Source organism: Tarenaya hassleriana, unplaced genomic scaffold (genome assembly GCF_000463585.1).
Source record: "Tarenaya hassleriana unplaced genomic scaffold, ASM46358v1 Cleome54, whole genome shotgun sequence".
In the NCBI taxonomy this organism is placed as follows: Eukaryota; Viridiplantae; Streptophyta; class Magnoliopsida; order Brassicales; family Cleomaceae; genus Tarenaya; species Tarenaya hassleriana.
Window position 1 is genome coordinate 628,332 of NW_010968045.1, and position 12,897 is coordinate 641,228.

A 12,897-nucleotide genomic window follows, 5' to 3' on the forward strand; every position below is an offset into this window, starting at 1 on the left:
TTTTCTCTTGGGACCGGAACTCGATATAGATTAAAATATAAATTTTTTATAATAAATATGTTGGATATTTTAAAATAAACGGTTGATTGGTTTTAATCTTTCATGATATTCATGTATACGTGTATTATAGGTAAGTACAGGAGTAAAATGTTTATAAAAGACGCATCTATAAATTGGTTAATTGTTAAAGATTCATCGGAAAAGGTTGCGTTCAGTTTAGAACATAAAAAATGAATATGAGTTAGAAGATTGCTGGATCGATTGTATGCTCGGAAAAATATCCCGAAATATTCAGAGAGAACGATCTCTCGATCGTCTATAGAAGATCGATCATGTTCTTGGAACAATCGGAACTCGATATTGATTAAAAATATTTTAAATTGAGTGGAAAATCGAAATATATTTACAAATTCAATGGACGGATGGTAAATTATTTAATTTACTGCCTTTTTAATCTTTTTCATCTTACTTTGGTGGTTACATTTTTAAAGAGTTTAATTAAATTCATATGGATATATTTTCTGAACCCATACATAATAAATTTTTATACTCTCTCTCTCTCTCTCTCTAAATTATGGTCCAAAACATATACCATAAATATGGGTCGACTAATTTTAATAAGAAATTTCAATATTTTGGTGGATATTTATTTATACTCTAATTAAAAAGATAAAAAAAAATGCTCCCAAAAATTAGCTCCGGGATTAATTTCTGTTTATTTTTTTTTTTGTTTTCAGATATTTTTGCCTAATTAGCTTTGATTTCTTAGAGAATGAAATAATTATTCAATTTTTGGTGATTAATCGTGTGACGTGGACAAAAATCATAGGAAATAATTGTGATCCTCTTAATTAAATTGCTAATCAATCCTCATGTACGGTCAATCATGTGAAAGTCAAATAAGCCGCTCAAAGTATATCTTGTCATTTTTTTTTTTATAGTCGACCATTTTTTTTTGGTCAATCTAATAATTTTCTATAATTGCTTATAATATGAAACGCCACGTCAGCATATCCAACACAAAACTTGTTACACGTCGGCTCGAATAACATTTTAGAAGCGAATATCTAGATCTGAGTTTTGCATGTTACGCATTCTAAATCTTTGCCCCAATCATTTAATGATACATATATACATATATATATATATATATATATATTAATTAAATTCAATATCATATGCTCTAAATTATAATTAATATAAATTCTAGAACGTAATGAAAACATCAATATTAATCAAATACCGTGCCACCTCGGATTTCATTTGCATTTGAATTTTCGTGGTCAACCATTTCGGTATCAACGTCATGCATGATCTTCTCTCAAATTATTCATTGTCACAAAATTGTTTATAAATACCCTAACCCCTCCCCAAATTCATACACCAAAAAATTTTATAATCACAAAACCAAAAAAAAAAATCATGTTTTCGAAAACTACATTTCTACTTTTAATAACCCTTTTCATATCCACGTCAGCAAACTCCGAAACTTTCATGCAATGCCTAACCGCGCACTCCTCCGCCTCTCACCCGATTTCCTCCGCCGTATATTTCCCCGGAAACGGCTCTTACTCCGCCGTTCTCGAGGCTTATATCCGTAACCTCCGATTCAACACGTCCTCCACCCCGAAACCCTTTCTCATAATCGCCGCCGGCCACGAATCCCACGTCCGAGCCGCCGTTTTCTGCGGCCGTCGCCACAATCTCCAGATGAAGATCAGGAGCGGAGGCCACGACTACGACGGTTTATCGTACGTGACCTATTCCCGCGTCCCGTTTTTCGTGCTCGACATGTTCAATCTACGGTCGGTCGACGTGGACGTGGAGAAGAGAACGGCTTGGGTTCAGACCGGGGCGACTCTTGGAGAAGTTTATTACAACATATGGGACAAGAGCAAGACTTTAGGGTTTCCGGCGGGAGTTTGTCCGACAGTTGGCGTCGGCGGTCACATTAGCGGCGCAGGGTACGGCAACATGATGAGGAAGTACGGTCTTACCGTCGATAACGTCGTTGACGCCAGAATGGTCGACGTAAACGGTAACATATGCATATACGTACATACATACATATATATATATATATATATATATAAATACATATGTCTAACCCTAATTTCTCCATAGTCAATACTAATAATTAAATTTATGTTACATATGGGTTGAATCATCATCATATATATAATATTTTAAGACATCATCTCTAGTCAAAATAGCATATAATTACAGTTTGTTCGGTTAGAAGATGGATCGGACCGTCGCTGACTTAAAATGGTAAATGGTAACATGCATATATGTCTAACCCTAATTTCTCTATATATAGTTTATACTAATTAATAATTAAATTTGTGTTATATATGGTTCAAATCATCATATATACATACATACTATTTGAAACTATATAGTTTATACTAATAGTTAAATTTATTTTGCATATGGGTTGAACTTTGAATCATCTTATATACACACACACACACACACACACACACACACACACATATATATATATATATATATATATATATATTATTTTAAGAAATCATCTTGTCAAAATTACATATGATTACAGTTTGATCAGTTAGAAGATGGATCAGACCGTGGCTGACTTTACAGAAACTTAACAAAGTTCAAGTCCTAATTATTATATGTCTCCTTTCTCATGGTCGAGGAATTTATAAATTTAAAAAAAAAATCATTATTTTGGGGTCAAAACCATTCAAATATAAAATAATAACATTGGAAACCATCAAAAGAAATGCATAGATCGTACTTAAAGATTGTGTAGAATATGCTTATATATATAATACATATATATACACATATTAATTATATATACTATTTACGTGTACATTTATTGACTTTTTTTTTAATTAAAAAACAATTGTAGGTAGAATTTTGGATAGAAAATCAATGGGGGAGGATCTATTTTGGGCAATCAGTGGAGGAGGAGGATCGAGCTTTGGCGTCGTGCTATCCTACAAAATAAACCTCGTCGAAGTCCCTCAAAACGTCACCGTTTTCAGAATCTCCCGAACGCTAGAACAGAACGCAACCGCAATCGTGGATCGCTGGCAGCAGGTCGCGCCTCATCTCCCCGACGAGCTCTTCATCAGACTAACGTTTGACATCGTCAACAGCACCGTTACGGCGGGACAAAAGACCGTTAGGGCAACGTTCTTGTCTCTGTTCCTCGGAGATTCCGAAACCCTAATCTCGATCATGAACCGAAGATTCCCTGAGCTGGGTTTGGTCCGATCCGATTGTATCGAAACGAGTTGGATTCAATCGGTTCTTTTCTGGACCAATATCCGAGTTGGAACGCCGGAGGAAGTATTGCTACAACGGAATCAAACTCTTACGTACTTGAAGAGAAAATCGGATTACGTAACTAAACCGATTCCAAGAACCGGTTTAGAATCTTTGTGGAGGAAGATGATCGAGCTCGAGATTCCGATGATGACGTTTAATCCGTACGGAGGTAGAATGGCTGAGATTCCTTCCTCGGCCACGCCATTCCCTCATAGGGCCGGGAATCTGTGGAAGATACAATACGCCGCGAACTGGAACGACGAGAGATTAACCGACAGGAACATGGAATTGACGAGAAGGTTGTACGATTTCATGACTCCGTTCGTGTCGAAAAACCCGAGGCGGGCATTTTATAACTATAGGGATGTGGATTTGGGGGTTAATTTGCACAAAGGAAAGGTTGAGAGCTATGTGGAAGGTCAAAGGTACGGAATTAAATACTTTGCGGCAAATTTCGATAGACTGGTGAAGATTAAGACCAAAGTGGATAGAGATAATTTCTTCAGGAACGAACAAAGCATTCCTGTGTTCCCATAGTATGGGAACTAGTAGTTGAACTATACATATTTATGTGTGTGTACTTTAATAATGCAAAATTACGAACCCTAAGTTTTATGTTGTTATTCTTTGTATTTTCTGTATTTGTAATTTGATTGAAGTTTATATAATGGTTTGAATATTATTTCATGACGAAAATCTTCATTAACAAACTGAACAACAGCTGAAATATGATTTAAGATTTGTTTTCTATATTTTATAATGAATGTGGTGAATTTATTATTGAATTAGGGGTTTTTTTAATTGTCTTGTGATGTCTTGCGATGAAGCTCAATATATATATATATATATAATAGAAATTCCATGAAAATACATCGATAAAATTTAGGCAATGTGTAAAAAACATATATATTAAGTTTTATATAAAATATAATTTTAAAATATATAAACTTTCGATTTAACAAATAAATACACATATTATGCTAAAATTCCATGAAAATACCAATTTATAAAATTTTTCAAATTACCATGATGCTGTTAATGGATTCCGACGATGAAACCCTAGCGTGGTACCGTTCTGTAGCCAAGTCAACGCCACATCACCATTTTACCATGTCAACAATTATATATATATATATATATAATCCTAAAAGAATACAAATTAAGACACCTACATATTTATGTATATACCTATGTTTGATAATTAATTACGCATATAAGACTATGATCTATAGCTTTTATTTTTTGCAATATGTGGAGGTTTCGTATTTTATATATATGCTGATCACGATTAAACTGGTTAATTAAGAGAATCGTATATAATATATAATTATAAGGAGAAATCCCATGAAAATAGAATCATATTATAATAATTGATATAATAGATAATTATAAGGGAAATTCTCATGAAAAATAGAATCATATTACAATTATATATATATATATATATATACTTAAATAAGAGAAAATTCCACGAAAATATAGTCTATATACTTAATCGTGATCATCATATAAAGCATGAAATATCCCCTTGTTGCAAAAAAACAAAAGCTATAGATTATAGTCTAATATACATAATTAATTACCAAACACACACATATATATATATATATATATATAGATAGATAAATATGTATGTGTCTATCCATTCCCTTATATATATATACACATAAAAAAAACATAAACCCACAAGCAAAAAATAAAAAATAAAAACCAAATCAAATCAAATCAAATCTCCAAAAAAATGAAAACCCTAATTTTCATAATCCTCCTCCAAACGATTTTGATTGTTCCAAAAGTATACGCAGAATCATCCTTACCAGACCAAACATTCGGGAACTGCCTCAATGATTACCATTACAGATTCGGAGATCCAAACATTCCGGTCGCCGATCTCACTTACGGACCGAAACACCCTTTGTTCCTCACTGTCCTGAAAAACTATGTCCGAAATCTACGTTGTTACAACGACAGCACACGTAAACCGACCATGATCGTGACCGCGGCCGAGGTCTCTCACGTCCAGGGCGCGATCTTATGCGCCAAGGCTCGAGGCCTTGAGCTGAGGATCCGAAGCGGAGGCCACGATTACGACGGTCTATCCTACAATTCCGACAAAGATTTCGTCCTTCTCGATATGTTTAATCTCCGTTCCATCGAGTTCGACCCGAATCTCGACACGGCTTGGGTCGGGGCAGGAGCTACATTGGGAGAGCTCTATTACGCCATTGCCAATAAGAGCAAAATTAAGGCGTTTCCCGCAGGGATTTGTCCTGGATTAGGAACCGGAGGACATTTTAGCGGCGGAGGGTATGGTGCTATGATGAGGAAATACGGTTTGTCGGTGGATAACATCGTAGATGCTAAAATCGTCGACGTTAACGGTAAAGTTCTTGATCGGAGTTCGATGGGAGAAGATCTTTTCTGGGCATTACGTGGCGGAGGGGCAGCCAGTTTCGGTGTGGTCTTGGCGTGGAAGATAAAGCTTGTCCCCGTCCCGGAGAAAGTTACCGTCTTTGAGGTATCGAAAACAGTGGAAAACGGAGCTACGGATGTAATCCTCAAATGGCAAGAAGTTTCGGACAAGATCGACGACGATTTGTTCATAAAATTGGCGTTGAGTATAACGAACGCAACCAAATCGGGTAAGACTGTGAAGGGTACGTTCACGGGAATGTTCTTGGGACATCCGAGAAGCTTCTAGAAGTTATGAACTCGGGTTTCCCGGAACTGGGTCTGAACAAAACCGATTGTACCGAAATGAAATGGATCGAATCGGTTCTGTTCATGTTCGGTATCCCAAAGGGCACACCGACTTCTGTCTTGCTCGAACGGATCCCTAAACAGCCGAGATATTTCAAGAGGAAATCCGATTACGTTCAAGAACCGATCCCTAAAACCGGTCTTGAATCCATATTCAAGATCATGGCTCAGCTGAACGAGAAGGTCTCGATGGCTTGGAGCCCGTATGGCGGGAGAATGAGCGAGATATCCGACAAGGAGACACCGTTTCCTCACCGTGCGGGGAACAAGTTCTTGATTCATTACTCCACGAACTGGTTGGAACCGGACAATGAAATGGCGAATGATTACTTGAACCAGACGGAAAGACTGTACGAGGCGATGAGTCCGTACGTGTCGAAGAACCCTAGAGAGGCGTTCTTGAACTACAGAGACATCGATATCGGTACGAATGTGAATTCGACGTACGATGAAGGGAAAGTGTACGGAACGAAGTACTTCAAGAACAATTTCGAGAGGTTGGTTTCGGTCAAGACGAGGGTCGATCCCGACAACTACTTCCGGTACGAGCAGAGCATTCCGGTTCGGTCCGGTTAGTGAAAAAATAGTTACGTTGAGGCAAATGACGGCTTTAATGAATTTAAAAATGTTTTTGTTTGTAGTTATTCGTAATAATAACAATAGTTATCATATTAAAATGAATATCATTTTCATAGTAAATCTAATAAAAATATTTATAAATTTAGGGTATCAATTATATAAACTCAACAATTAATTTAATCTAAAGATGTGCATTATATATGTATATATATATAATATGCCTAAGATATATAATTCGTATAATAATATAACACCGTGTACCAATTTAACACAGTCACATGCCTAAGAGATATACACGATTGACCAAAGATATTCAACGTTTGAACTGATAATTAAAGGTGGCAGATCCAATGAGCAAAGTCTTGCGCGTTATAAAGTTTGAAAATTATTATTTGTACGGATAGTCTAAATCGAATCATAAGATTATACGCGTTGGTTATTATAATATCAACAATAATAAAAATATTTAATATTTAGATCTGATATCACTATCTCTCGAAATGCTTTTCAGACAACTGTTTTCGATCATTGATCAGCATGTGAAAGTCAAAGTCAAAGTCAAAGCTAATAACTTAATCAACCAAGAGTTTATTTCTCGTGACCGAATTTAAATTGGCAATTATTCAATAAAAAAAGAAAGAAAGATACAACTGTAATAATTGATCTTTTAAACAATTATTTTTGTTTCTAAATAGATGTAATTCCATCTTTTTTATATAATTTTTTAAAATAATTTCCAATTTTATTTTTAATTAAAACTGTTACAACTCTAATAAATTTTTAATAACAATATAGTTTTTATCATTAAACCTATATTAAATAAGAATGTATAAAATTTTTTATATTTTTTTTAAAAAATTTAAAAAGTGAAAAACTTTAAAACGACGATTATTTAGGAACGCAGTGAGTATTGCGAGTTGTTGTGAGTTAAGATAATTTGTTTATATGGATTTTTTTTATAATTTGATGTAAATTTAAAAATTATTTATGTTGTTATTAAAGATAAGATATCGCCACTCACATACATCAATTACGTACATATAATCACTAATAAATTTATTATTCTAATATCCAAACCTCCTTCACAAAAAAAAAAAATCAAAATATTATGTTCACTAAGATAAATAAGCAAATGTTTGACATTGAAAAGTCAATCATCTACTCACTGGCAATCATAACATAGACTGGAAAAATACTAATCCGTACAACTTGAAAAAATTTAAAATTGAACTCCATATCTCATATATATGTATATATATATATATATACATATATACAAAGATATACATACAAACACTGAACCCAATAAAAATCGAGGGAAAAAATGGAAAAAATCTCAACTTTACAAAAAATTCTCGCATTTTCTCTACTATCATTCTTTACCGCATCATATGTAACCTCACAGATAACGCCGCCCGATTTTCTCCGATGTTTGGACCGACAGCCAAGCGATCCGACAAGCCCTAACTCCGCCGCCGCGTACATACCCTCGAACGCCTCCTTCTCCGCCGTCCTCCGCCGCCGTATCCCCAACCTCCGATTCGACAAACCCACCACTCCAAAACCCATCGCCGTCGTGGCTGCCGCCACGTGGACCCACCTCCCGGCCGCCCTGGGATGTTCCCGAGAGCTCGGAATCCAGGTCAGAATCCGCAGCGGAGGCCACGACTTCGAGGGCCTGTCTTATATTTCCAATGTTCCATTCTACGTCCTCGACATGTTCAATTTTAGATCCGTCGACGTGAACCTGACCGAGGCCTCGGCTTGGGTCGATTCAGGCGTGACGATCGGAGAATTGTGTTATCGGATCGCGGAAAAAACCAAAGTGTACGGTTTTCCGGCGGGTTTATACCCTACGTTGGGAGTGGGAGGGCATTTTAGCGGCGGAGGGTACGGAAACTTGATGAGGAAGTACGGACTGTCCGTTGACAACGTTGTCGGGTCCGGGATCGTCGACTCGAACGGAAATATCTACACGGACCGAGTCTCGATGGGCGAAAACGTGTTCTGGGCGATTCGCGGCGGCGGAGGAGCGAGCTTCGGCATCGTGCTCGGATACAGAATCCGGCTCGTTCCGGTGCCGGAGAAAGTTACGGTCTTTAACGTCAGCAGAACCGTGGAAGATGGCGCGTCGGATTTGGTCTGGAAGTGGCAAGAGTTTGCCTACAAGACGGACAGGAACTTGTTCGTGAGGTTGACTTTGACTCCGGTCAACGGTAAAAGGGCAGGTGAAAAGACGGTTTTAGCCTCGTTCGTGGGGATGTACTTGGGCCGGTCGGATGGGGTTGTGAGCATTCTGAACCGGGGTTTACCGGAATTGAGACTGAAGAAAACCGATTGTACCGAGATGTCATGGATTGAATCGGTTGTGTTCTGGGCCGGTTATCCCATCGGTACACCTACCTCGGTTTTGCTTAACCGGGAACCCCCGAAACTCTTCATGAAACGGAAATCGGATTACGTCAAGAATCCGATTTCGAAACCCGGTATAGACGCGATACTCAAGAAGCTTACCGAGATCGAGAAAGTGAAGATGGTTTGGAATCCGTACGGAGGGAGAATGAGCGAAATCCCGGAAACAAGAACGCCGTTCCCGCACAGATCCGGCAACGTTTTCAACGTCGAATACGTTGTGGACTGGTCGGAATCCGGCGACGACGCGGAGAAAGATCACGTGGAACGCGCGAGAAAGATGCATGAGTTCATGACGCCGTACGTTTCCACGAACCCTAGGGAGGCGTTCTTGAATTACCGCGATCTCGACGTCGGATCGAATGTTAATTTCACGTACGAGGAAGGTAAAGTTTTCGGGGTTAAATATTTCAAGAACAACTTCGAGAGATTGGTCGATGTGAAATCTAGATTCGATCCCGACAATTTTTACCGCAACGAACAGAGTATTCCTGTTCGAAAATGACAAAAAAAAAAAACAACCGATAGTCATGCATGTGATGTAATGTTGTGTTGCTAAAAAAAATAAATATGTTTATGTTTCCATGACGAAGGTGGTCATTTCAGTTTTTAGATTCGAATTCGGTTTGGTTATATTCGATTTGGGTTATAAAAAAACTATAACCATTCGATTTTTATTGGTAAAAAAATTCATTTTTTTCAAAAGAAATTGTTGATTTTTTTCGGTTATTTCTTTTACACAAATTGAACAAATTTGGGTATTTCTTTGATAATTTGTAAATCGGGATATTTATTTGATATATTTAGACAAATCGAAGTATTTTTATGGAATTTTCGAGTAATAATATTACTACTAAACCCATGGATTTTGGAGTAATCACGTGATTAGGTGTTTATACAATAGTTTGACCTAATAATACACATGTAAAATTACATATTTACCCTTCTATAAGACTCTAACTAATAAGATAGATACCCATGAATGGGAAAGAAGCGTTTTCAACGATATAAATTTTTGGAGTAGCTTTTGTAACTAACAGATATTTGTAGGTCCAATTTGATGCATTTTATGCATATATATATATATATATATATATATATATATATATAGAACTTTAATAAAATGATGGTCCATTTTGAATTATTGGAATGGAGACAACGTGGGTCATGTTCAAAAAGACTTTACAGGTCATGCCAAATGCGTCACGTCCTTGTCTCTTCACGTGGCCTTATTATAGATTTTATGACAGTTGTGTAATAAACTTCAAATAACTACTTTTTTAAAAAATAAAAGAAAGGAGACTAATGAATTATTTATGCCTTTTAATTAGAATCCGAATCAAAGATGAACATGATATCTGAAAATTTGAGAGTGTTTTGATTTTAAATTCCCAAAAAATCGATTTCGAATTCGTTATCTCAAATATTTGGTATTTATGGATAGAAACACTATAATAATGTTTTCGTACTTTTTATATTATTTGAAATAATTGCACCATAGGCATATATGAAATATATATATGGACCCTAGATTCTTGGATTATAATCATTTCTACCTAGAGATTGCATGGATAGAAAAGATTGATAAATATACCATATTATCCATATTCGGTTGGGATTCAGTTTAAAAATCATTCGATTCGATTCGAATCTTTCGGTTCTATAAAAAATATGTATTATTTTTTATATTCACTTTCGATTCGCTTCGATTTCGGATTTTGTTAATAAAATATTAGATTTTAAAACAAATTGATTTTTTGGGTTTTTTAATATTCAATTCGTTCGTTTCGATTCCAAAAAAATCGGTTTTAAAAAAAATATCGATTCATTTCACGAATTTCACGAATAGTACCATATTTTTTTGGTACGGTTTGGTTCCGAAAAACCATATCAAAACGGTCATCCCTAATATTTATGATAGTTGTATATATCTATATATATACCAAATTCCCTCTATTATTCATTCGGATGTTTTTGCAATAATGTAATAAAAAAAATTATATTCAATGATTCAAGGGTTGTGGTCAGTTGATAGAAATTACCGTACAACGCAAGAAATAAAATAACATAAAAATCCGATTAAAATTCGAATATGTTATTCCAATGTTTTATTCCTTAAATTATTGATTTTAATTAACAATCTCCGAACGTGCATGATCATGCGATGGCCATAGCTAAGAGAGAACCGGAATCCCCTGTTGAGACCGGAAAAAATTTTCCGGGTCGAACCGGGTTTTCACCTTAACCAATCTCTCGAAATTCCCTTTGAAATACTTAACCCCATAAACCTTAGCCGCTCCGTACGTCGAATTCGAATTCGCGCCCGTCATCGTCGTCCCGATATCGACGTCTCTGTAATTGAAGAACGCCTCTCTCGGATTCTTCGAAACGTACGGAGCCATCTCCTCCCGGAACCTCCTCGATATACCGATGAATTTCTCGGCTAACCCTTCGCCCGGTTCGTACCAATTCATGAAATGCTCGATCATGAAAATTTCACCGCTTCTATGAACGAACGGGGTTGAATCCGACGGTATCTCGCTCATTTTACCTCCGTAGGGATTCCATTGCATCCAGACCCGCCGCGGAAATGGCGAAAGATCGATCATTTTCTTGAAAATGTTCACTAAACCGGGTTTTGAAATCGGCCGGTTTACGAAATCAGACGTCCGCTTCCAATAGTATTCGTTCGTGGAAACCCGTTTCAGGAGAATCGATGAAGGTGCGGCTAACGGATAATTCGCCCAGAAGAGCGCCGACCGAACCCATTTCATGACCATACAGTCCGATTTCTTCAGACCCAATTCGGGAAAGCTCCGGTTCGTGATGCTCATGAGCCTATCGGGCAAACCCAGGAACATACCAATGAACGAGACCTTGATGGTTTTCCCACCGGTTCGATTCCGGTTAACCGGTTTAATCTCTAACCGGATGAACAAATCTCTGTCGATTCTCGGAGCGATGAACTGCCATTTCCAAACCAGGTCAACGGCTCCGTTTCCGACCGTCTTCTCGAGCTTAAAGACTGTAACTTTCTCCGGGACAGGAACAAGCATTATCTTCCATGCCAGAATGACGCCATAGCTTCCACCTCCGCCGCCTCGAATCGCCCAGAAAACGTCTTCGCCCATCGATCTCCGATCATATATCTTCCCGTTCGCGTCCATGATCTTGGCGTCGACGATATGATCCACCGATAAACCGTATTTCCTCATCATGTTCCCGAATCCTCCGCCGCTGAAATGTCCTCCGGCCCCGACTTTCGGACAAACTCCTGCCGGAAAGCCGCGGACTTCGCTCTTGTCGGCGATGTTGTAGTAAAGCTCACCAAGCGTAGCTCCTGCTTGGATCCATGCACTATCCGTCTCCATATCGATGTCTATTCGCCTGAAGTTGTACATGTCGAGGACGACGAAGGGGACGGGCGACACGTACGAGAAGCCCTCGTAGTCATGGCCGCCGCTTCGGATCCTGAGCTCGAGGTCCATGGCCTTGCAGCAAGCGATCACGGCTCTGATCTGGGTCTCGGACTCGGCCGCGACGATAGCTTCGGGCTTTCGGGTGGTCGGTGAGGCGAACCGGAGGTTTCGGACGTAGTTGAGGAGCATTGTCGGAAACGTGGAGTTCGTCGGGACGACTGCGGCGGCGGAGTTTGGTCGGCCGGCATCCGACGGTTGTTTGTCGAGACACCGGAGGAAGTTTTCCGGCGATGGAGGTTGTGAGTTGGCTTGTGGAATGGAAATGCAGAAGAAGCAGAACAGAGAGGATACGATAATGGTGATGCTAAATCTTGGTCGTGACCACTTCTCCATTTTTTTTTTGTGTGGTGTGATAGTTCGA

The 12,897-nt window shown here is 38.0% G+C and overlaps 3 protein-coding genes and 1 pseudogene across 3 annotated transcripts; 3 read left to right on the forward strand and 1 right to left on the reverse strand.

Moving 5' to 3' along the window:
- Positions 1-1,395: 1,395 nt before the first annotated feature.
- Positions 1,396-3,993, forward strand: LOC104798584 (reticuline oxidase-like protein). The gene is made up of 2 exons (XM_010520740.1): positions 1,396-2,038; positions 2,885-3,993. Exons 1-2 carry the CDS (start codon positions 1,423-1,425, stop codon positions 3,841-3,843), a joined length of 1,575 nt encoding a protein of 524 aa, XP_010519042.1. The 5' UTR covers positions 1,396-1,422; the 3' UTR covers positions 3,844-3,993.
- A 1,054-nt stretch (positions 3,994-5,047) lies between these two features.
- LOC104798623 lies at positions 5,048-6,642 on the forward strand (annotated as a pseudogene).
- Positions 6,643-7,941: 1,299 nt separating this feature from the next.
- On the forward strand, positions 7,942-9,645 carry LOC104798585 (reticuline oxidase-like protein). Its single transcript, XM_010520742.1, has one exon. It carries the CDS (start codon positions 7,970-7,972, stop codon positions 9,560-9,562), a length of 1,593 nt encoding a protein of 530 aa, XP_010519044.1. The 5' UTR covers positions 7,942-7,969; the 3' UTR covers positions 9,563-9,645.
- Positions 9,646-11,064: 1,419 nt separating this feature from the next.
- LOC104798586 (berberine bridge enzyme-like 4) lies at positions 11,065-12,897 on the reverse strand. The gene has a single exon (XM_010520743.2). It carries the CDS (start codon positions 12,867-12,869, stop codon positions 11,232-11,234), a length of 1,638 nt encoding a protein of 545 aa, XP_010519045.1. The 5' UTR covers positions 12,870-12,897; the 3' UTR covers positions 11,065-11,231.

Bases quoted from the DNA above. Each gene is read 5' to 3' on its own strand.
- LOC104798584 (XM_010520740.1), top strand. From the start codon at position 1,423: ATGTTTTCGAAAACTACATTTCTACTTTTAATAACCCTTTTCATATCC. The intron at 2,039-2,884 runs GTAACATATGCA...AAACAATTGTAG, and splicing joins CAGAATGGTCGACGTAAACG to GTAGAATTTTGGATAGAAAA.
- LOC104798586 (XM_010520743.2), bottom strand. From the start codon at position 12,869: ATGGAGAAGTGGTCACGACCAAGATTTAGCATCACCATTATCGTATCC.
- LOC104798585 (XM_010520742.1), top strand. From the start codon at position 7,970: ATGGAAAAAATCTCAACTTTACAAAAAATTCTCGCATTTTCTCTACTA.